We start from the raw sequence: 25,748 nt of genomic DNA, 5'->3' as shown, positions 1-25,748 counted from the left end.
TACTAATGAGACCATCAGTAGGCTACACCATACCTTTTCAATGTACTGCTTTTGGACAAAAGATAGCTTAGCTTTAGCCTAAGAATAAGAATTACTTTATTGTCTACCGTTTTAGATATTTGGTCGGCTTCCCATTGAACACACGCACACACATTGTTACAGACATTTTGCTGTTTTTTACTTTTAGCAGAATTTATATTTTAGTTTTGAAGTATGAAAAGATTTGGTATAAGGAAATGATTTTGTATTATTATCTTATTTGAATTTTGTATAATATTTCACGTTTGAAAACGTCATTGCTGACATCTCAGGTCAAAGGTCATAAAGAGGTTGGCCAAATGTTTGGGTTGGCCGATGGATGAGGGTAGCGTGGTTAAACACTCTGTTTTGACCACTACTGTCAATATAACTTATTTGTTTGATATGTTTTTCGTTAAGATGACATTATTTACCTTATTTACAACTGCCTTGGATTTGCCTTTTTGTTACTGGATTAGATCGAATAAATCCTTTTTTACCAAGATATCGAGAGTGTGCGTAACAATCCACCCACACTTTACGTTATTCATCGCCTTAAGAACCATAGCTTGAAATGGACACCACACACATAACATGTTGAACAGCATAACAAAGGAACATACAAATACATATCACAACAAGATTGAGCAAATGACAATTACCGTATTGGTCAGAATATAAGACTTTTTTTCCCCTCGAAAAAAATAGGTCCGAAAAAGTCGTGTCGTCTTATATTCGGGGTCTAGTATTCAGAGCGCAGCTTCTCTTCTTCGCCTCTCCCCTTAAATGTCAATACACATATGCGGCCCCAGGTGCGCCAAGAATTGGTTCCGGGAAGAAGTAGTCCGGCGTCCTTAAAGGGACACTGCAATATTCTAAGTAATTTATTACCTCAAATCAACGTATTCATTCATAAATAAGTCCTCATTGGTGTAAAATTATCTCTGCCAAAAATCTCACTTATCCTCCTGAGCGAAGAATAATTAATATGTAGTTACATAGGATGGGTAAGCTTCATGGAGGCTTCCATGTTCTTCCGGTCTATGGACTGCCGAGAGGGACAAAAAGCACGGCATGTACTACGTGGTACAGGAAATGCAAACGCGTTTCCACTCTGAGCCAGCGTGAATGATGCCTGAAATAATTCACTATCTTGCTCGAGGAATAATTACTCATACATCATTAGCTTACACTAATGATTCAATGCATTTTGAAATTTGTTTGAAATAACGAACCTCATCATCACTCGAATGATTCGATGAGGTAGTATTGGATGTCATGACACAGCTTCTTGGCACATACTGCCCACCGTAGTTTTTGAACAAGCGAGCACTATTAGAATGCAATATACAATTGTACCACTAGAGGGGAGTAATTTTTACACAGTGTCCCTTTAACAACTAGCCCGTTACCGGTGTTTAAAGATGGATAGACAGGCTGACCATTTAGAGACAAGTGGCTCAAAAGTGGGTCAGGTCAATCAACAACAGCGGAGGAGCCATGATGCCAATTTTAAAATAATGGTCGTCAATTAGGCAGAGTCAAGTAACAACTGCCAAGCTGCCAAGAAGTTCGGGGTCACGGAGTGTGACGAAAGAAAAAGGCGAGCAAAAAAACAACGTCTCAAAGATGCAAACAGTCAGCGCAAATCCTACCGAAAAACAGCGGGGCAGAGGACGTCTGTGAGGGATAGAGACATCGGAGGAGAAGTTTGGCGACTTTTAGTTAAGTTTAGTTAAATATGTGGCCTGTATTTTCTCTTACATTTAAAATTTTTCACAATATTGCTTGATATTAATTTTGAATCATGCTGTACATATTTTGCCTTGAAAGTGCCGTGGCCTTTACCGGCATTATTATTATTGTTATTAAGATAACAAGTGTTTAATTCACTGTGTTTTTAAAGTTCTTTGTTCTTCAAATCTGGTATGCAAATCTTTTTTTCTAAATGTTTGTGTTGAAAAACGGGGGGTCGTCTTATAATCAGTGTCGTCTTATATTTGGACCAATACGGTAGTAGCAAATAGGTTAACTAGGGTAAAAAGCAGATCTGCTGTAACAAGTGGTAAAATCAAACAAATAAGCAAACTGCTTTCAGTAATCCTTGACAAAGTCAAGTTCCCAAACAAAACAATGTGGTGAATCTCCCCCTGCCCCTCCGGATTCACACCCTGAGCGAGCCCGCCCAAACAGAATCTCCCCAATCTCAAATTCATTCAACTTGGTCTCTTAAACACCCAATCCATTCACAATAAGGCTCTACTGTTGACTCTAGCTCTTTGTCAAACACCACTGACAAAGAGCTAGATTTACTCTGTCATATTGAAACTTTGTAGCCTGGCTCCGCTCAATTTTAATTTCCCTTCAGTACTACATCTGGGTCTGCGGTATGTGAGTGGGTTTTCTCTGTGCAAATTTTGTGCGTCGAATCAGCAGAGGGAAGGGGCTGAGAACAATGACGTTAAAGTCAGCTCTCGTTGACGGAAATCTTCACGCACAGTGTTTGGTTTGTTTACAGCCTGCGTGTAGGGTGATTCCCGGCCAAACGTTAGTGATTGGTTATGGCAGATCCAGAGTGGCACTGGGCAGATCCAATAGTTTTAAACTTCAACAGACACCCGCCTTCAAGTGAGTTAACGTTAGTCAATTGAGTAGGTCCAAACTCTCTGTGCAAATTAAATGAAGTACGAGAGTCTGGTAGGACCAGTTAGAAACGTTGCATATCCATCCCTAAATCAATGACTTTTGCCATTTTTTCGTAGGCTATGCCTGACTGTTGGGTTTTTAGAATTATTAAAAAACAATCACAGTTGTAGCCCAGCCTACTACAGTTGGTGTAAGACTATAATATTAAGTACTTTTGCTCTATGGTCTATTTACAGATTGGTTTTACACCTTATGAATCCATAGGAGTACATACCTACCTATTTGTAGTTAAAACATTTGGCCAACTAGAAGGCCTCCAAACATTGTTGATATAGGCTACATTAGGAGCACAGACAACGGACCACGTTTGACCAAGATGGCTCAAGACAGAACACCTCACCGACCGTATCTCACTTGACTTGGTATAACTTTATAAGGAGAAACTACTCATTCTTGTGGAAAAGTGGACTTAATGTGGCATATTCTGATTATACCAAGTCTACCAAACAAACATCTTATTGATGAGATAAATTTAGGGGAACAAGGTGGTACGACAAACGGTTTAATATTTACAAAGGTTAACAATTCAGAACAATGTGTTGAACACCCTTCCTCCAATATTGTGTTTGTCTGTCATTTTACATTGCCTTTTGATTTCTCTTCCAGGGGAGCTTCGAAGGGTCCGTTCTGAATTCATTCAGAGAGTTTCATACTCATTTATCAAAGGTCTCCTGGATGATCTTTGGCAGCAGAAGGTGTTCAGTAGTAAGGAAAAGGACTCTGTGATGGTGGAGAAGAGCAGAGCGAACCAGGCGCGGTGTCTGATCGACATGGTGATGGGGAAAGGGGAGAGAGCAAGTCGGATAATGATCGATAGTATGAAGAAGAGGGACAAGCACTTAAGCTCCACCCTGGGTCTGATCTCTTATCCTGCTGGGGGCCTCAAGGCGGAAGTAAAGCTAAAGAGGCTTTTTTCAAGAGGTAGGTGTTTTACTTAGTGCTGCTGTGTGCCTTGGCTCATTGGTGTTAATGATAGGATACCTTTTGTAGTTTGGTTCAGGTTTTTAGCCTCACCTTAACCCCTCACACCCATTTCTAGAGTGGTAATATCTACATTTTGGTTGAGTGGTACATCATCTAGATAGGTGGGACTTGACCTGCCTGTGTGTGGATTGTCTTTGTCCTTTTTATAGCCAGAGACAAGAAAACCCGCTTCACAGGGCAGGATCTGTCCGATAAGCAGCTCATGAAGGTGGCCGAAACACTGGGACAGGAATGGGAGCAGGCGGCCATCCACCTGGAGCTGAGCATCACAGATCTGGACAACATCAAGGCAGAACATAGACCTGTGGCCATGCAGAAGCTGAAGATGTTGGTGCTGTGGAAGCGCCGAAGACCACCAGGAGAGGCCACAGCACAGGACCTGCTGGAAGGTCTGAAAGACCTGGAGGACCTACCGGTCGAGACTCGTCTGTTATTGAGAGGTAACCTACTTCACCCACACGCACACACACACACACAAAAACACACGCACACGCACACACACACACACACTCACAAACACACACACACACAGGCGTAATTGTAATTGTGTGTGTGTGGGACTGGGCACGCAAAGCCTGGGATGAAAAGTTGTTTTTGGTTTCGAAGTAAATCATGTCGGAAATACCTTTTTAAATTGGCTGAATAAAATGTTTCTTCTTAGGTCATTCTTAGATTTATAACCCCCCCCACAGCACACGTGTGTGTGTGTGTGTGTGTGTGTGTGTGTGTGTGTGTGTGTGTGTGTGTGTGTGTGTGTGTGTGTGGTTCTAGATGACAAAAGTTTTGTAGTATAATATGATATTATACTACAAAACACTGATGAAAAAGTCACACATCACAATGAAGTACAGTCTTTACTGGCTGTACTACTAAAAACCCTCCTGGTCTCTGAAGCAGTCTAAAATTCATAGATTAAAGTATCCATGCAACCCGTCTATAATAAAACCCTCAGATATAAAGCATGAATTATATTTTGTCTTGCAACGTTCAACTTATCAAATATAAAATGCAATCATCAAACAATCACTAAGAAAAACAACTGAAGGAAGACAAAAGTAGAGCAAAACTGAGCTACCGTCAGTTTATATACCAAAATCCTTCTCAGATCCGTTCTTGGGCCACCAGTTGTTATGGTGAATAATAGGGGTGTGACGAGATCTCGTGCCACGAGATCTCGCTAGATTAAACTCGACAATATTACCCGTCGCGCAAAAAATCGGGCACGCGAGATTTGTGATTTATCCAAACTTCTATTTGTCGCCTGTGGGGGCAGTAATGCGCCTTTGCTACATCTAGCCTGCCAGAACCTAAAGAAGGAGAAGGAAAAGAAGAAGAGGAGAAGGAGGGGAAGCAGGGGAAGGATCGAAAGCAGCCATAAGCTGTGTTCGAAATCGTTCCCTATCACGGATATAGTGTACTATATAGGGTGCATAGGGTGCCATTTTGTAGTGTTGTTCGAATTCTCAGTGGTTAATTTCATGCACTATATAGTGCACTTAAAATACCCAAAATTTGAGTGTACATACGATGTAGCCTACATGTTACTCCCGTATACCACAATGCAATGCGGTCGTGGTTTTCCGGAGGAGTAGAAGAGGCTGAATAACCGCAAAAACGAATAAATTTAATCAAAGTACATTTTGGGTACTTTGATTTGGTTTTGCACATAATATTGTTTGCACTTGAAAAAAAGAGAATTATTTAATTTAATTTATTTTAATTTAACTTTTATAAATTTTAGTTTTAGTTTCAATTTCATGCATGTAAAGAGTTATAATAAAACATTTCAAAATGCATGCGCGACTTGGTTTAATAAATGTCTGTTGGTCCAGTCATATATTTTGTCATTGTAGTTTTCTTAAAATCTCGTCTCGTTCTCGTGAACCCAATATCGTGTCTCGTCTCGTCTCGTCAGCTGAGTGTATCGTCACACCCCTAGTGAATAAGCATGGCAAGCACTAGGGGTGCTTGCAAGGGAACCTTTTCCTTTAAATTAGGCCACCAGGTATCCTTCAATTAGTGGCACAATGTCTTGCCCCACCTCTAAAACGCCTCCCCATTTGTCTAGTGCAGGGGGCGGCTATCTGTCCTGCCAGATTATTCTGAAGTTATATGATTTTTTTTTGGATTGTTTTATTAGAATATATCGATATCTGTTAGCTTTAATGTAAAGGGATACAATCAACTTTTTATTAATTTTTGTTTAAATGTATCAAATCATGCTACTACTCCCGCGAGGTTAGAGTCTCACTCGTCACGGTCAAGAGTAAGCTGCGAAGGGCTGAGCGGGAGTTATTGGAAACTATGTAATATCAAATAAAACGGAACCCCCCTCTATGGCCTATACAACAACCATGGCGACCCGACATTATGTATTTTTGTGTGATACCGCACGTAGAGAAAGGCAGGAGCTGTTGACAAAAGTCCACAAAAGATTTAAGACGCCAAGCTCTGAGACTTTGCTGTTTAAAGCAAGCAGAGACACACACGCGCGCGCGTGTGTGTGTGTGTGTGTGTGTGTGTGTGTGTGTGTGTGTGTGTGTGTGTGTGTGTGTGTGTGTGTGTGTGTGTGTGTGTGTGTGTGTGTGTGTGTGTGTGTGTGTGTGTGTGTGTGTGTGCAGTCAGCACCCGCCACCGTGGTGTGTGTGTGTGGTTGTGTTTTAAGAGAGGTTGGCTGCTCTTTTAGTTGCGCACTACTGCCCTCTCTGCAGCATAGACAGGAAAGGAGGAGCGGCTATACACGTGGCATTTGCATACGGACACTTTACCTGGCAGGCTGCTGGGGAACCAGGCTGACAACTGCACAACTTTCTCACTTTATCTTCACATTTAGGGTTAGGACTAATAGTTATTGGGGGACGAGATCAGCAAATAACGTCATTAAAATACCCACGGGATGTCCCCGGCTCGGCTACATTATGAATTATCTTATTTTTTCTTTTCTTTTTTAATTCAATAATCACAATTGCGTTTGCAGTTTATAACGTGATCAGGCATGACATTTACTTGATTAGGCATATGACTAAGCCAGCTGACGGGCCTGTGTCGCAGTTCCAGATGCATTTTCATTAATCAATTCCATGAACTAGCCTTTGATAATGTTTTGGCCCCCCACCTACTGGCGAGAAAAAACAACGTACTTGCCGACCCCTGGTCTAGTGTGTTGACCAATGGGAAGGGGTTTCATCAACTATCATTTACATCATTATAACATGACTTCATGGACTCATCATAGTTTAATATTGCAACTGATGAGAGTGGGATGAATTTATTAATTTACTACAAGTAGCCTTTAGCTTACGTGAGTTCCATGCTCAAGTTAATCAGTCTGAAATATCCAGCCTCACCATTTTCATAAAGCATTTAACAGCAAGAGCTAACGGAAATGAGCGGTTGCATTAACAATGAAGATCCACCCTCAAAAGTGCAGGAATAATGTGAGTAGATGAAATTCTACAAATAAGAAAAACGCTTTAAGTTCTACTTGACAGACTAAATCATGTTCGGTGGTCCATCATCTCGAGAGGAGGAACTTCGTCTTTTTCCGGACAGCATCACTAAGCATTTTTAAACTGCCAAGCCGGTACGGTCGTGGCTTGGCACGCCCGGCAATTTCACTGTCTCGCCTGACTGAGGGGGTAACATCCCCCGTAGTCACAGAGCCAGCTTTCTATGTTCACTGGAGAAGGCGGTGCTACTCACGGAGAGTATACCTCTTTAGAATAATTTGCATACTTTTATTTTTTTATGATTCAAGACACTCGCATGCAAGAATGAGTAAACATCTGAGTGTAGGCTACAAACGCGATTAACTTTACAAGTGCAAAAACGCCAACATATTCTTTATTTTGTTTTGTGTCCCGACAAAAGCCTCGTAAGGAAAGTTCCTCTGCATCTTTCTCGTAGATCGCACCATCTTTCCCCGTATTTGTTTAATGCGACAGTATCACCTTCTCTCCCATGATGGTCAGCAGCTCGTGGATTTCACCGTCCTTCCAGTTAGATCTACTCATGTTGACATCGCTGCATTGTCTCTGTATAGAGACAACGCAGCAACACCTCTACCCTAGTCATCAAAATAAAACCGCCAATATGTGTAGGATCCGAGAGGGTTCATTTGGTTGCAAACTCAGGCCGGTATATTACCTCGGTCAGTGTAAACGCACGGACCATGCCGGGAAAAAGGCGTGCATAAAGCGGCCATATTTGTCAGTGTAAAAATGTTTACTGATATCCACTCCGCAGGGCGGGCTCTGTCCAATGAGCAGCTCCTGAAGGTGGCCGAAACGCTGGGAAAGGTGTGGGAGTGTGCAGCCATCCACCTGGACCTGAAGACCGAAGATCTGGACGGCATCAAGGCAGAAAATATGACTGTGATCATGCAGAAATACAAGATGTTGCAGCTGTGGCAGAGCCAAAGACCACTAGGAAAGGACAGAGCTCAGGACCTGCTGAGAGGTCTGGAAGACATGGAGGACCTACCGGTCGAGACTCTTCACTTATTGAGAGGTAACGTAATTCACCCACACACACACACACAGGCGTCATAGTTGGGGAAAGCAGAACAGGGTACCCAGGGCCCCAATGGGGTAATGTCTTAACTAACTTTAAATTGGCTTAATAAAACGTTCAAGTGACTGAACTTTGTGTATAAATAAATAGTGGAGGCTCACTGTCACCCCTCACAGAAGTTGCAGAATGGTTTATTCCACCACTGCACGAGGATTCCCCAAACAGTAACGCTGAGTGACTGATTGACTGACTCAAACTGGAGCGCTAATTTGCAAATGATCACACAGCAGCCTGTTTTGGTGGATTACGGCTGCAGTGTGTTCACTCAATTTCATGATCAATTCCATGAAGCGTGACAAACGTTTTTTTTTTTTTCTGTCCTTGGTAAACGAAAAGACGGACAATCCGTTTCCACTGTAAGTGCAGTTTATCATTGCACATTTACGAGGCATTTCTTTTTGAAACTATCTTTATTTTCGAAAAATAGACAATGACAGATTAAATGATATTGAGCGGGATATTGACTGTATTATTTAAGGTGGTCATACCTACCGTACCTACCATGTATATAACACATTGAACATTGAACACAAGAAATGGAAGAAATTCCATTTATGCCATGTACTTTCACCATACATACTATCTAAAAAATAAAAGGACCTGCAGGAAAATATAAATACAGTACTCAAAAATTGAGTTAACACGTTTCTGAATGCTCTTCAGCTTCAGATGCCGTCAAGAGGGGTCTCTGGTCGTAATCAGTCGCAAGTCCGTCCCTGACCAATCAGCATTCATTAGCAGAATGCTAGCCTGTATGGCCAACAACGGCCCAAACTGTAAGAAATCGAAAGGACATAAGTACTCACTCATTTGACTTTTGAACCATAATCTATATTGAACTTGCGGAATCTACAATAAAATTTTCGATATTTCAACGACAAGCAGGTGAAAGAGGCATAATTAGCCGTTTAGCCCCATAGACTCCCATTCAATCTGGACTCGCCCGCGATCACCCCCAGTGGATGTCTCATGGAACTACAACCAAAATCGGTACAATGGGGCTTATAGGGAGTGCCCAGGCTCTTCGTAGACGGGCTCTGGTAGTACGCATTCGGAAACGTTTTCCGTACTACACAATGCGTACTGAGCATTCGGACGCGCTATATTTGTGGCGTACTACAAAATGCATACTATATAGCAGTCAAGGATGAGTATTCAGATTCAGCCAAAGCTCGCTGTGGGAGTGCATGAATGAACCAACCTGTCGGCGGCAGGCTGTAAACAGTGCCGCGCCTACGAGTGACGTATTCATCGCGCGACACAACGAATCGATGACCAAATTCGTTGCCAACGCTTTCAGTAATCGATTTTATCGATTTTATCGATTCGTTGTTGCAGCCCTATATGTATGCATATGTATGTATGCATATATATATGTATGTATGTATGTATGTATGTATATATATGTATGTGTGTATGTGTGTATGTGTGTATATTTACATTTAGGGCATTTAGCAGACGCTTTTATCCAAAGCGACTTACAATAAGTACATTTGTCATAAGAAGTGCATCAATATATCGCTGTCGGTACAGTAAGGATGTTCATAGAACCAAGTGCAAGTACCACGATCGCTAGGTCAATCAATTCCCAGTGTTACAGCCATGATAGCAGCTACTGCAGTTGCTACGCAGTTAAGTAGATAAGCAGTTAAGTTCCATGGCAACGAGATGCGGGGCGCTCCTATGTTTGAGCGACTCGTGATTGAAAGGCTACTTTATCACATATTTAATTTACTTTTTCACATTTTTGTCGAGTTTAAATCGTGACAATATTCTTATGACTTATGGATACTGTCAAATCTGCGTTGGAGGAATTCAAAAGCCATTCTTCATCAAGTTATGGAGGTTTATTCTCTGCTGGGGCCACCACGTATCCAAATCCACCGAGACGCACTTACGCTGGAGCGGACCTTCTGGAGCTTCAACTCGCTTGCCAGACAGTTGATTTATCACCCGAAAAACTGGATTTCATACCAACAACTCTGATAAAGAAGACAATACGGAGGAAAAGAGGATCGAGAGGAGGAATTAGGAACAGGATAGGAGACGAGGAAGTAAACTCGTTGCCAGGGCGTCTAACTGGCGGCGCGTACAGTCGCAGCGGCCCCTCTTGAGGTTAGGGTTGGGGTTAGCTAACCCTAACCCTAACCCTAACCTCAGTCGCAGCGGCCCCTCTTGAGATCTGTGAGATTGAGATTGAATGTTTGAGTGTGAGACGTCCTACGAACATAGTTTATGACAGGGAAACATTATTAAACATTAGGACATTGAGAGCGAGTAACATCACTGGCATTCGCTGGCATCTGGACATACTACGCAAACACAGGATACTAACGGACACTGTGACACCGTGCCATCAACTGCCCGGAGGAGGAAGCAGCAGAGACGGGGTGGACGCAAATAAACTGAACAGCTTCTTTCAGCTCCTACCCTCCAAGAAACGCTATCGCAGCTTAAGATGCTTCACCACCAGGCTGCAGAACAGCTTCCTACCTCAAGCTGTCAGGATGCTCAATGCACCAGCGTCCCAGATCTTCTCACTGGACTTTATTTATTATTTATAAGTACTACAATACAATACAATACAATACAATACAATACAATACAATACAGTGTACAATGGTGGTCAGAAGTGGGAAGGTGGCTATGCAGAGTCAAGGTGGACTCTGAACAGGTGAGTCTTGAGTCTTTTTCGGAAGATAGTGAGCGACTCTGCTGTCCTGAGGGCGGCAGGGAGCTCGTTCCACCACTGAGGTCCCAAAACCGAGAAAAGTTGTGACTTTGCTGAACGGCCTTTGCTAGCTCTTAGCGATGGTGGTTCCAGACGTCCAGCTGAGGTAGTTGAGCGGAGGGATCGAGCTGGGGTATGTGGCTTCAGCAATGCTTGGAGGTAGGCAGGGGCAGTTCCATCGACTGCCTTGTATGCCAGTACCATCGTCTTAAATTTGATGCGAGCTACTACAGGGAGCCAGTGGAGGTCCCGGAAGAGGGGGGTTACATGGGAGAACTTCGTTAGGTTGAACACGAAGCGCGCTGCAGCATTCTGGATGCGCTGCAAAGGTTTAATCGCAGAGGCAGGAAGTCCAGCCAGGAGTGAGTTGCAGTAGTCGAGGCAGGAGATGACCAGTGATTGGACTAGAAGCTGAGCTGCTTCCCTTGTGAGGAAGGGCCGGAATCTGCGGATGTTGTAAAGTGCAAATCTGCAGGATCGGGCGACCGCAGTGATGTTTGCAGTGCAGGATAATTGATTGTCCAGTACCACCCCGAGGTTTCTGGCAGTTGGAGAGGGAGATACAGTGATGTTCTCGACGGTGACCAGAGCTAGCAAACGTCGAGAACTTAAAAGAGCTAGCAAACTAACAACAATTATACTGGGCAATGGTGATTTATCAAATATAATTCACCGCCGGAAGTTGTGAAGTGCCCATGCAAGTGAACGGAGCATAAACAAAAATAATTTTGTTGGGAAGGCCCATGCAAGTGAATGGAGCAGTCTACAGCATTGGGAAGAGCCGTGTAATAATCCATAATAATGTAAGGTTTGGAAGTTCAATATTTGAAAGTTGTAGAATAAATGGAGTTAATTTGCTAGAAATGTACTTACAATTTTTAGTCAGTTAATCATTTACATATTTATGTTACACAATTATTACATATTTACATGTTTACATATTTAACACAGTCAGGATATTCTGTTGAATCTGCCTTTCTGATTCCCTCACGTTTACCTCAGTCTAAATTCTAGCTTCTGATTGGTTAGTTTGAAAATAAGTGTTTGAAAATAAATTAACGGCGATATTTTTTTTATCGTGCGATAAAGGTTTTGCGTTAACGCAGCCGTTAACGCCGATAACGGCCCACCACTAATATATATATATATATAAAATAAATACAACTATCTCTTGTTTCATTAATGTAGCATTTAAAGCAGTTTCCCTTATTTATTTATTTATTTATTTATTAAGGCCCCGTCCAAACAGCTCAGCTCCGGGAGTACAATCCCTTTCTCCTCCATATCACTCTACATGTCGAAAGATATAGAGCTCCATGCTGTGGTTCAGTCTGACAGCTCATTGGTCAATGGGCAGCAGCTCATTTGCATTATAGCTACAGACACCAGAAACAGCGCATTCTGAGAGTAGCATCCAGCTGGCCCCCCGGAGCCGAACACTGGTGTGGCAACGCACTGTGGTGTGGCAACGCACTGTGGTGTGGCAACGCACTGTGGTGTGGCAACGCACTGTGGTGTGGCAACGCACTGTGGTGTGGCAACGCACTGTGGTGTGGCAACGCTCTGTGGTGTGGCAACGCTCTGTGGTTTGTCAACGCTCTGTGGTTTGTCAACGCTCTGTGGTGTGGCAACGCTCTGTGGTGTGGCAACGCACTGTGGTGTGGCAGGTCGGGGGTTTTTCCGACGTTTTGCGTCAAAGTTGCGTCACAGTCTACGTTATTCGACCGAATTCAAAGAAGGAGAAGACGTGCACCTGTATTTAGCGTCTTTATATAGTATTTGTATTTTTAAGGTTTATATCCATCGTCTAACCGTAACCCTAACCGTGACCCTAACCTAACCCTAACCCTGACCCTAACCATATATATGTAATGGATAATGTATAGAATGCCGATCATTACCAGGAAAATAAGGCCAGACAGGGTGAACAGAACACCGACTTGAAGCGGAGGTGTCTTGCTTCGCTCTGTGTGCCTTTTTACAATTACCATTCGTAGTGTTAGCAGAGAAATAGTCTCCCAAAGATGTTAACGTCGCTTAGCCACCGAATACGCTGGGGTTGATAAGTTACCAGACTACTTGCGGGGTGACACCAAAGACGTGAATCAGAGGCAAAAAATCCACTTTCCTCGACAACGGTCATTATATGCTTAGTAACGGTCTAGTCGGGCATTTAATGTAGGCTGTAAATTTACATTAAAACCTGTCCAGGTCATGTGGAGAATTAATTTGAATAAATGGAGTTAATTTGCTAGAAATGTACTTACAATTTTTAGTCAGTTAATCATTTACATATTTATGTTACACAATCATTACATATTTACATGTTTACATATTTAACACAGTCAGGATATTCTGTTGAATCTGCCTTTCTGATTCCCTCACGTTTACCTCAGTCTAAATTCTAGCTTCTGATTGGTTAGTTTGCAAATAAGTGTTTGAAAATAAATTAACGGCGATATTTTTTTTATTGTGCGATAAAAGTTTTGCGTTAACGCAGCCGTTAACGCCGATAACGACCCACCACTAATATATATATATATATATAAAATAAATACAACTATCTCTTGTTTCCTTAATGTAGCATTTAAAGCAGTTTCCCTTATTTATTTATTTATTTATTTATTAAGGCCCCGTCCAAACAGCTCAGCTCCGGGTGTGCAATCCCTTTCTCCTCCATATCACTCTACATGTCGAAAGATATAGAGCTCCATGCTGTGGTTCAGTCTGACAGCTCATTGGTCAATGGGCAGCAGCTCATTTGCATTATAGCTACAGACACCAGAAACAGCGCATTCTGAGAGTAGCATCCAGCTGGCCCCCCGGAGCCGAACACTGGTGTGGCAACGCACTGTGGTGTGGCAACGCACTGTGGTGTGGCAACGCACTGTGGTGTGGCAATGCACTGTGGTGTGGCAACGCACTGTGGTGTGGCAACGCACTGTGGTGTGGCAACGCTCTGTGGTGTGGCAACGCTCTGTGGTTTGTCAACGCTCTGTGGTGTGGCAATGCTCTGTGGTTTGTCAACGCTCTGTGGTTTGTCAACGCTCTGTGGTTTGTCAACGCTCTGTGGTGTGGCAACGCTCTGTGGTGTGGCAACGCTCTGTGGTGTGGCAACGCTCTGTGGTGTGGCAACGCACTGTGGTGTGGCAGGTCGGGTTTTTTTCCGACGTTTTGCGTCAAAGTTGCGTCACAGTCTACGTTATTCGACCGAATTCAAAGAAGGAGAAGACGTGCACCTGTATTTAGCGTCTTTATATAGTATTTTTATTTTTAAGGTTTATATCCATCGTCTAACCGTAACCCTAACCGTGACCCTAACCTAACCCTAACCCTGACCCTAACCATATATATGTAATGGATAATGTATAGAATGCCGATCATTACCAGGAAAATAAGGCCAGACAGGGCGAACAGAACACCGACTTGAAGCGGAGGTGTCTTGCTTCGCTCTGTGTGCCTTTTTACAATTACCATTCGTAGTGTTGATCAGCAGAGAAATAGTCTCCCAAAGATGTTAACGTCGCTTAGCCACCGAATACGCTGGGGTTGATAAGTTACCAGACTACTTGCGGGGTGACACCAAAGACGTGAATCAGAGGCAATAAATCCACTTTCCTCGACAACGGTCATTATATGCTTAGTAACGGTCTAGTCGGGCATTTAATGTAGGCTGTAAATTTACATTAAAACCTGTCCAGGTCATGTGGAGAATTAATTTGGGTTATTTGTGCAATTTTGATCTAACCCTTTGAACAATGTAATCTGAGGGAGATGTTACATTTCAGTATTTTTCAGAATATATTATCTATATTTTTTAATTCAATTTGAAAATTCCATTTATTTGTCTTTCAGGATATGTAACGAAAGATCCGGAACTTGATTTGATATCAGAAGAAAGCGGAATTGAGAGCATGGCCGACTCTGGTGAGTAGTTTTAGGAGTTATTAGTCTACCTGCATAACCCTTCATGTCATGTTTTGCAGAAGAGGAGACCACCGATATGATTTTAAAGCTACCGTTATACAATGTTTGATCTCGAAACGACTCTAAATGCACTTGGATGAAACCCCAATCATACTTGCATGTCCCAAAACCTCCCTAGCAATCTCAGATTTTTTTGGACCTCTGTATTTCTACAGACAGCGGTAGTGAGAGCAGTAGCAGTGGGAGCATGTCTGAGTCTGAGCTGGCCATGGGCGGGAAAATGCTTGGTGAGTTGAAATCTGAGCTGATATTAGTCTACCTGCATAACCTTCTATGTCAGGGATGGGCAACTTTCATGATAAAGAGGGCCACAATTCTTCATCATCACCATCAGAGGGCCATGTGACTGTGCACTTCAACCAGACGTAAACTGAGAGAAGCTACACATTTTTGAATTTATTGGATATGATATCCTGTATTCTGGTGCATTTTGGGGATGGCCACTACCTACAAAATCTTCCAGATTCATAACCTATGTATGGTATGTTGATTGAACCAACATACATTCATTTCATGTTTTCCATGCTCAATCAGCCACATGATTGGTTAGTATTTTGATCAGTGCAAAGGGCTCACATGCATCATCATTCAATGATGTCACAAAACTGAAAAACAGTGGCATTAAGTGCAACAACTCAATGAACTCAAACCCAACAAGCATGATATTCACTTCAGGGCAGTTGTAGTAGTTGTAGTGGCGACTTAAGTGGAAATCTGTTGTATTCTTAAAGGGGACAAGAAAACAACACTTTCCGGGGATTTGGTGTTGTTTGGGTCTCTGGTGTTCCCACACACATACAAACTTTGAAATGAGTCTGTACATGATTTTTGGAGTGAGATATGGATTTATGAAAGTACCCCGCCTACTATTACCAAACGAGGGAGTCAGTTATGGCGGCCCCTCTTACATAGGAAGGGGGCACATTTGAATATTACCACCCACTTCCCAAGCCCCCTCTAATCAGAGCATAGATACGATTTTGTGGGACCAGGGGAAGAGCGCTGGGGGGAGATGTTCGCGTATTTCAGAAGCGATTCAATGCAAAAATAGATGTCTAATTTGTCAGTTTGCCATGTGAGCCGAGCTCCCCCCGCCTGAGCGGCCGGACTGCCGCCAGACTGCCGGGAGGGATCGGCGGCAGTCCAGCAGCTCCGGCAGGGGGAACTCGGCGGCAGTCCGGCAGCTCAGCTGCGGGAGTGCAATCCCTTTCTCCTCCATATCACTCTACATGTCGAAAGATATAGAGCTCCATGCTGTGGTTCAGTCTGACAGCTCATTGGTCAATGGGCAGCAGCTCATTTGCATTATAGCTACAGACACCAGAAACAGCGCATTCTGAGAGTAGCATCCAGCTGGCGTCCTGGAGCCGAACACTGTGGTGTGGCAACGCACTGTGGTGTGGCAACGCACTGTGTTGTGGCAACGCACTGTGTTGTGGCAACGCACTGCGGTGTGGCAACGCACTGTGGTGTGGCAACGCACTGTGTTGTGGCAACGCACTGTGGTGTGGCAACGCACTGTGGTGTGGCAACGCACTGTGGTTTGGCAACGCTCTGTGTTGTGGCAACGCACTGTGGTGTGGCAACGCTCTGGGGTGTGGCAACGCTCTGGGGTGTGGCAACGCTCTGATGTGTGGCAACGCACTGTGGTGTGGCAACGCTCTGTGGTCTGGCAGGTCGGGGGTTTTCCGACGTTTTGCGTCAAAGTTGCGTCACAGTCTACGTTATTCGACCGAATTCAAAGAAGGAGAAGACGTGCACCTGTATTTAGCGTCTTTATATAGTATTTGTATTTTTAAGGTTTATATCCATCGTCTAACCGTAACCCTAACCGTGACCCTAACCCTGACCCTAACCATATATATGTAATGGATAATGTATAGAATGCCGATCATTACCAGGAAAATAAGGCCTGACAGGGCGAACAGAACACCGACTTGAAGCGGAGGTGTCTTGCTTCGCTCTGTGTGCCTTTTTACAATTACCATTCGTAGTGTTGATCAGCAGAGAAATAGTCTCCCAAAGATGTTAACGTCGCTTAGCCACCGAATACGCTGGGGTTGATAAGTTACCAGACTACATGCGGGGTGACACCAAAGACGTGAATCAGAGGCAATAAATCCACTTTCCTCGACAACGGTCATTATATGCTTAGTAACGGTCTAGTCGGGCATTTAATGTAGGCTGTACATTTACATTAAAACCTGTCCAGGTCATGTGGAGAATTAATTTGGGTTATTTGTGCAATTTTGATCTAACCCTTTGAACAATGTAATCTGAGGGAGATGTTACATTTCAGTATTTTTCAGAATATATTATCTATATTTTTTAATTCAATTTGAAAATTCCATTTATTTGTCTTTCAGGATATGTAACGAAAGGTCCGGAACTTGATTTGATATCAGAAGAAAGCGGAATTGAGAGCATGGCCGACTCTGGTGAGTAGTTTTAGGAGTTATTAGTCTACCTGCATAACCCTTCATGTCATGTTTTGCAGAAGAGGAGACCACCGATATGATTTTAAAGCTACCGTTATACAATGTTTGATCTCGAAACGACTCTAAATGCACTTGGATGAAACCCCAATCATACTTGCATGTCCCAAAACCTCCCTAGCAATCTCAGATTTTTTTGGACCTCTGTATTTCTACAGACAGCGGTAGTGAGAGCAGTAGCAGTGGGAGCATGTCTGAGTCTGAGCTGGCCATGGGCGGGAAAATGCTTGGTGAGTTGAAATCTGAGCTGATATTAGTCTACCTGCATAACCCTCTATGTCAGGGATGGGCAACTTTCATGATAAAGAGGGCCACAATTCTTCATCATCACCATCAGAGGGCCATTTGACTGTGCACTTCAACCAGACGTAAACTGAGAGAAGCTACACATTTTTGAATTTATTGGATATGATATCCTGTATTCTGGTGCATTTTGGGGATGGCCACTACCTACAAAATCTTCCAGATTCATAACCTATGTATGGTATGTTGATTGAACCAACATACATTAATTTCATGTTTTCCATGCTCAATCAGCCACATGATTGGTTAGTATTTTGATCAGTGCAAAGGGCTCACATACATCATCATTCAATGATGTCACAAAACTGAAAAACAGTGGCATTAAGTGCAACAACTCAATGAACTCAAACCCAACAAGCATGATATTCACTTCAGGGCAGTTGTAGTAGTTGTAGTGGCGACTTAAGTGGAAATCTGTTGTATTCTTAAAGGGGACAAGAAAACAACACTTTCCGGGGATTTGGTGTTGTTTGGGTCTCTGGTGTTCCCACACACATACAAACTTTGAAATGAGTCTGTACATGATTTTTGGAGTGAGATATGGATTTATGAAAGTACCCCGCCTACTATTACCAAACGAGGGAGTCAGTTATGGCGGCCCCTCTTACATAGGAAGGGGGCACATTTGAATATTACCACTCACTTCCCAAGCCCCCTCTAATCAGAGCATAGATACGATTTTGTGGGACCAGGGGAAGAGCGCTGGGGGGAGATGTTCGCGTATTTCAGAAGCGATTCAATGCAAAAATAGATGTCTAATTTGTCAGTTTGCCGTGTGAGCCGAGCTCCCCCCGCCTGAGCGGCCGGACTGCCGCCAGACTGCCGGGAGGGATCGGCGGCAGTCCAGCAGCTCCGGCAGGGGGAACTCGGCGGCAGTCCGGCAGCTCAGCTGCGGGAGTGCAATCCCTTTCTCCTCCATATCACTCTACATGTCGAAAGATATAGAGCTCCATGCTGTGGTTCAGTCTGACAGCTCATTGGTCAATGGGCAGCAGCTCATTTGCATTATAGCTACAGACACCAGAAACAGCGCATTCTGAGAGTAGCATCCAGCTGGCGTCCTGGAGCCGAACACTGTGGTGTGGCAACGCACTGTGGTGTGGCAACGCACTGTGTTGTGGCAACGCACTGTGTTGTGGCAACGCACTGCGGTGTGGCAACGCACTGTGGTGTGGCAACGCACTGTGTTGTGGCAACGCACTGTGGTGTGGCAACGCACTGTGGTGTGGCAACGCACTGTGGTTTGGCAACGCTCTGTGTTGTGGCAACGCACTGTGGTGTGGCAACGCTCTGGGGTGTGGCAACGCTCTGGGGTGTGGCAACGCTCTGATGTGTGGCAACGCACTGTGGTGTGGCAACGCTCTGTGGTCTGGCAGGTCGGGGGTTTTCCGACGTTTTGCGTCAAAGTTGCGTCACAGTCTACGTTATTCGACCGAATTCAAAGAAGGAGAAGACGTGCACCTGTATTTAGCGTCTTTATATAGTATTTGTATTTTTAAGGTTTATATCCATCGTCTAACCGTAACCCTAACCGTGACCCTAACCTAACCCTAACCCTGACCCTAACCATATATATGTAATGGATAATGTATAGAATGCCGATCATTACCAGGAAAATAAGGCCTGACAGGGCGAACAGAACACCGACTTGAAGCGGAGGTGTCTTGCTTCGCTCTGTGTGCCTTTTTACAATTACCATTCGTAGTGTTGATCAGCAGAGAAATAGTCTCCCAAAGATGTTAACGTCGCTTAGCCACCGAATACGCTGGGGTTGATAAGTTACCAGACTACATGCGGGGTGACACCAAAGACGTGAATCAGAGGCAATAAATCCACTTTCCTCGACAACGGTCATTATATGCTTAGTAACGGTCTAGTCGGGCATTTAATGTAGGCTGTAAATTTACATTAAAACCTGTCCAGGTCATGTGGAGAATTAATTTGGGTTATTTGTGCAATTTTGATCTAACCCTTTGAACAATGTAATCTGAGGGAGATGTTACATTTCAGTATTTTTCAGAATATATTATCTATATTTTTTAATTCAATTTGAAAATTCCATTTATTTGTCTTTCAGGATATGTAACGAAAGGTCCGGAACTTGATTTGATATCAGAAGAAAGCGGAATTGAGAGCATGGCCGACTCTGGTGAGTAGTTTTAGGAGTTATTAGTCTACCTGCATAACCCTTCATGTCATGTTTTGCAGAAGAGGAGACCACCGATATGATTTTAAAGCTACCGTTATACAATGTTTGATCTCGAAACGACTCTAAATGCACTTGGATGAAACCCCAATCATACTTGCATGTCCCAAAACCTCCCTAGCAATCTCAGATTTTTTTGGACCTCTGTATTTCTACAGACAGCGGTAGTGAGAGCAGTAGCAGTGGGAGCATGTCTGAGTCTGAGCTGGCCATGGGCGGGAAAATGCTTGGTGAGTTGAAATCTGAGCTGATATTAGTCTACCTGCATAACCCTCTATGTCAGGGATGGGCAACTTTCATGATAAAGAGGGCCACAATTCTTCATCATCACCATCAGAGGGCCATTTGACTGTGCACTTCAACCAGACGTAAACTGAGAGAAGCTACACATTTTTGAATTTATTGGATATGATATCCTGTATTCTGGTGCATTTTGGGGATGGCCACTACCTACAAAATCTTCCAGATTCATAACCTATGTATGGTATGTTGATTGAACCAACATACATTCATTTCATGTTTTCCATGCTCAATCAGCCACATGATTGGTTAGTATTTTGATCAGTGCAAAGGGCTCACATACATCATCATTCAATGATGTCACAAAACTGAAAAACAGTGGCATTAAGTGCAACAACTCAATGAACTCAAACCCAACAAGCATGATATTCACTTCAGGGCAGTTGTAGTAGTTGTAGTGGCGACTTAAGTGGAAATCTGTTGTATTCTTAAAGGGGACAAGAAAACAACACTTTCCGGGGATTTGGTGTTGTTTGGGTCTCTGGTGTTCCCACACACATACAAACTTTGAAATGAGTCTGTACATGATTTTTGGAGTGAGATATGGATTTATGAAAGTACCCCGCCTACTATTACCAAACGAGGGAGTCAGTTATGGCGGCCCCTCTTACATAGGAAGGGGGCACATTTGAATATTACCACCCACTTCCCAAGCCCCCTCTAATCAGAGCATAGATACGATTTTGTGGGACCAGGGGAAGAGCGCTGGGGGGAGATGTTCGCGTATTTCAGAAGCGATTCAATGCAAAAATAGATGTCTAATTTGTCAGTTTGCCGTGTGAGCCGAGCTCCCCCCGCCTGAGCGGCCGGACTGCCGCCAGACTGCCGGGAGGGATCGGCGGCAGTCCAGCAGCTCCGGCAGGGGAAACTCGGCGGCAGTCCGGCAGCTCAGCTGCGGGAGTGCAATCCCTTTCTCCTCCATATCACTCTACATGTCGAAAGATATAGAGCTCCATGCTGTGGTTCAGTCTGACAGCTCATTGGTCAATGGGCAGCAGCTCATTTGCATTATAGCTACAGACACCAGAAACAGCGCATTCTGAGAGTAGCATCCAGCTGGCGTCCTGGAGCCGAACACTGTGGTGTGGCAACGCACTGTGGTGTGGCAACGCACTGTGTTGTGGCAACGCACTGTGTTGTGGCAACGCACTGTGGTGTGGCAACGCACTGTGGTGTGGCAACGCACTGTGGTGTGGCAACGCACTGTGTTGTGGCAACGCACTGTGGTGTGGCAACGCACTGTGGTGTGGCAACGCACTGTGGTTTGGCAACGCTCTGTGTTGTGGCAACGCACTGTGGTGTGGCAACGCTCTGGGGTGTGGCAACGCTCTGGGGTGTGGCAACGCTCTGTGGTGTGGCAACGCACTGTGGTGTGGCAACGCTCTGTGGTCTGGCAGGTCGGGGGTTTTCCGACGTTTTGCGTCAAAGTTGCGTCACAGTCTACGTTATTCGACCGAATTCAAAGAAGGAGAAGACGTGCACCTGTATTTAGCGTCTTTATATAGTATTTGTATTTTTAAGGTTTATATCCATCGTCTAACCGTAACCCTAACCGTGACCCTAACCTAACCCTAACCCTGACCCTAACCATATATATGTAATGGATAATGTATAGAATGCCGATTATTACCAGGAAAATAAGGCCTGACAGGGCGAACAGAACACCGACTTGAAGCGGAGGTGTCTTGCTTCGCTCTGTGTGCCTTTTTACAATTACCATTCGTAGTGTTGATCAGCAGAGAAATAGTCTCCCAAAGATGTTAACGTCGCTTAGCCACCGAATACGCTGGGGTTGATAAGTTACCAGACTACATGCGGGGTGACACCAAAGACGTGAATCAGAGGCAATAAATCCACTTTCCTCGACAACGGTCATTATATGCTTAGTAACGGTCTAGTCGGGCATTTAATGTAGGCTGTAAATTTACATTAAAACCTGTCCAGGTCATGTGGAGAATTAATTTGGGTTATTTGTGCAATTTTGATCTAACCCTTTGAACAATGTAATCTGAGGGAGATGTTACATTTCAGTATTTTTCAGAATATATTATCTATATTTTTTAATTCAATTTGAAAATTCCATTTATTTGTCTTTCAGGATATGTAACGAAAGGTCCGGAACTTGATTTGATATCAGAAGAAAGCGGAATTGAGAGCATGGCCGACTCTGGTGAGTAGTTTTAGGAGTTATTAGTCTACCTGCATAACCCTTCATGTCATGTTTTGCAGAAGAGGAGACCACCGATATGATTTTAAAGCTACCGTTATACAATGTTTGATCTCGAAACGACTCTAAATGCACTTGGATGAAACCCCAATCATACTTGCATGTCCCAAAACCTCCCTAGCAATCTCAGATTTTTTTGGACCTCTGTATTTCTACAGACAGCGGTAGTGAGAGCAGTAGCAGTGGGAGCATGTCTGAGTCTGAGCTGGCCATGGGCGGGAAAATGCTTGGTGAGTTGAAATCTGAGCTGATATTAGTCTACCTGCATAACCCTCTATGTCAGGGATGGGCAACTTTCATGATAAAGAGGGCCACAATTCTTCATCATCACCATCAGAGGGCCATTTGACTGTGCACTTCAACCAGACGTAAACTGAGAGAAGCTACACATTTTTGAATTTATTGGATATGATATCCTGTATTCTGGTGCATTTTGGGGATGGCCACTACCTACAAAATCTTCCAGATTCATAACCTATGTATGGTATGTTGATTGAACCAACATACATTCATTTCATGTTTTCCATGCTCAATCAGCCACATGATTGGTTAGTATTTTGATCAGTGCAAAGGGCTCACATACATCATCATTCAATGATGTCACAAAACTGAAAAACAGTGGCATTAAGTGCAACAACTCAATGAACTCAAACCCAACAAGCATGATATTCACTTCAGGGCAGTTGTAGTAGTTGTAGTGGCGACTTAAGTGGAAATCTTTCATGACTGATATCGCTTCTAAGCAAACTAGACGCATGGGTTTGCCTTTGAATTCTATGAACAGATACTCTGCTTTTCTTCTTTCTTAACCAAGTTTTCTGTAACTCAATATATATATATTTTTATATAGCGAGTGAGGATGCGGGCCGCATGCGGCCCGCAGGCCGCCAGTTGCCCATCCCTGCTCTATGTCATGGTTTGCTCACCAGATAGAAAGTATATCATATAACAACAATAACATAACTGATATGTAATGAATAAGTCTGATATATTCTTGGTATGATCAACCCTGCCTATCCATTAGAAGCCTCCTACAACATGGTGAAAGGGGATCTAAACATGTTGCTGCTTGTGGGGGCTTTACTAATGAGACCATCAGTAGTCTATACTATACCTTTTCAATGTACTGCTTTCGGACAAAAGATAGCTTAGCTTTGGCCTACGTGAGTTCAATGCTCAAGTTCTTCAGTCTGAAATATCCAGCCTCTTAATTTCATAGAGCATTAAACAGCGCAGGCTAGCGGGAACAACCGGTTGCTTTAACAACGAAAATACACCCTCAAATGTGCAGGAATAATGAGTGCCGTAATTTTCGGTATATAAGCCGGGATCCAGTGATTCATTATCGCCCACTCGGGATAACATTTGTGTGGAATACAACTTCACGCTTGAAAGGATTTTGGGCATGGTTTTCATCGAAAGACTGACGATCCTTTTTCATATCCTAGGACTTGGGGACGACAAGATGGTTGTAAAACGAAAGAAACAAACGAGAGGTAAGCATGCTGCTGTGTTCCTTTGCTCATTGGTGTTGATGCTAGTGGGACAGGATACCTTTTATAGTTTGGTAACCCTCACCTTAACCCCTCACAGTCATTTCTAAAGTGGCCAATCTAAATCTATATTTTTGTTGAGTGGTACATCGTCAGAAGGTGGAACTTGACCCACCTGTGCTGTGTGTGGATTGTCTTTGTGGTAGGAAAATAACCTTCGCTGCTTCGTTGTGTAGTTTAACTTTACGTGTATGTGAGGATGTGAATGGCATCTTCACGGTCCATGTTTTAAAAGACATGTTCCTGTCAGTAATGGTCTGCTGTTAGCCCTGTAATAGTCTGCAGCTGTGGCTCATAGATGAATTGATCCACACCCATTCTGGTGCTCCTTAAGAGGACCAGAGTTCTAGACTGGAGAGAGGCTTGAGTTGTGCAAGTGAATCGACTGTTTTGGTATTGTTTGTTTTAAGTAAAAATACATTTTCTACCAACAACATTGTGCGTCAAGGAAACTCTTTTTCACAGTGTAACAGAGTCGCCTATGACCAGAGTTGTTACCCCCCGAGGAAGACCTGCAAGGAGGGCCACTGCCCGCCTTCGCAAGTGGTGCTGCCGACAGGGTTGCCTTGACGGAGCTAGTGCTAACGCTAGCGCCAGCTCTACAAGTCTGATCTCTTCTCTATACTTTCTAGAGTATCTGTCTTCTTTATGCTCTCTACCTTTTCCTACTCTAGATGACAGATACGTCTCTAGCAGAGCTATCTTATCTATGAGCCGGACCCTGCAGCAAGAGCAACAGGAGTCCATGCTTACCGTGGTTGATGCAGAAGCAGAGCTCCAACGAGGAGACAGCAAATACAATACAGAGAATACAATACAGGTCGCAGATATAACAGATTTACAATGATATCGCTAAATGACAATACTTATTCACAAAGTATTCAGCAGGTGGGCACTGTAAGCGTCCTGGTAACTGCAACAAACAAACCAAACCAGCGGCGCCACAGCAGCCTCGGGTCAAACTGTGGGAGAGAGAGCACAGGTTACAGATCACACAACAGCATTTTGATTTTGCCATTCGCAGCAAGTGACAAATACCAGAGCTAGTACGTACATATAAGAATATGTATGCATAAGAATCCCACAGTCTCCTTTTCCAGACCCTCTCTCTGCTTTAACAAGGAGCTCCACTCACTTAAAGTGGCAGGCCGTCTGGAGCGTCAATATAAGAGAAGTGTTCTGACGATACAAATGTTTCAGCAGCACCAACAGGACTTTATAAATGCACTGAACTGCCAATATTCCAACCGTATCAATAATGGAAGGGGAATCACAACAGTACTGTTCTCTACAGAAAACAGGCTCTTCTCACCTTCTAACTCTGTGGCCATCTTCTCTGCCTTTATGTGTCATTTATTTTTTAAACAAACATGACTGAATCAATGTCAATAATGTTTCCTCAGCCCCCCCCTGTAAGCCTCTCTTCCACCAGAGATAAAGCTCATGCATCAAAGCTAGTTAGCCAGATGAGGCACACTAACACATGCTCTCTTGACCCACTCCTAAGTCACAAATTGAATCCTCACCATGGAGGGTGTTGGTGTCCTCCGCTCCAGTGGAGTCCACAACCTGGGAGTGATACTGGATAGACAACTATCCCTCGAGAACCACCGCAAGAACATCATCAGAGTTAACTTCTTCAACCTCAGGAACAAAATCCATCACC

General features: G+C 43.7%; 1 protein-coding gene across 1 annotated transcript in view; it reads left to right on the top strand.

Annotated features, from left to right (window-relative positions):
• LOC130406722 (uncharacterized) overlaps positions 1-25,748 on the top strand; it is a 132,054-nt gene that overhangs the window by 81,354 nt on the left and 24,952 nt on the right. The window contains exons 16-27 of the mRNA XM_056612409.1: positions 3,331-3,645; positions 3,858-4,148; positions 7,954-8,217; positions 14,867-14,938; positions 15,154-15,225; positions 17,365-17,436; positions 17,652-17,723; positions 19,874-19,945; positions 20,161-20,232; positions 22,401-22,472; positions 22,688-22,759; positions 23,978-24,025. Coding sequence (XP_056468384.1) covers positions 3,331-3,645; positions 3,858-4,148; positions 7,954-8,217; positions 14,867-14,938; positions 15,154-15,225; positions 17,365-17,436; positions 17,652-17,723; positions 19,874-19,945; positions 20,161-20,232; positions 22,401-22,472; positions 22,688-22,759; positions 23,978-24,025 — 1,494 coding nt within the window. The remainder of the gene's footprint in view (positions 1-3,330; positions 3,646-3,857; positions 4,149-7,953; positions 8,218-14,866; positions 14,939-15,153; positions 15,226-17,364; positions 17,437-17,651; positions 17,724-19,873; positions 19,946-20,160; positions 20,233-22,400; positions 22,473-22,687; positions 22,760-23,977; positions 24,026-25,748) is intronic.

The sequence above is a fragment of the Gadus chalcogrammus genome, chromosome 16 (assembly GCF_026213295.1).
Source record: "Gadus chalcogrammus isolate NIFS_2021 chromosome 16, NIFS_Gcha_1.0, whole genome shotgun sequence".
NCBI lineage: Eukaryota > Metazoa > Chordata > Actinopteri > Gadiformes > Gadidae > Gadus > Gadus chalcogrammus.
Note: the sequence above shows the minus strand (reverse complement) of the source record. Positions and strands in the feature narration are given on the sequence as shown.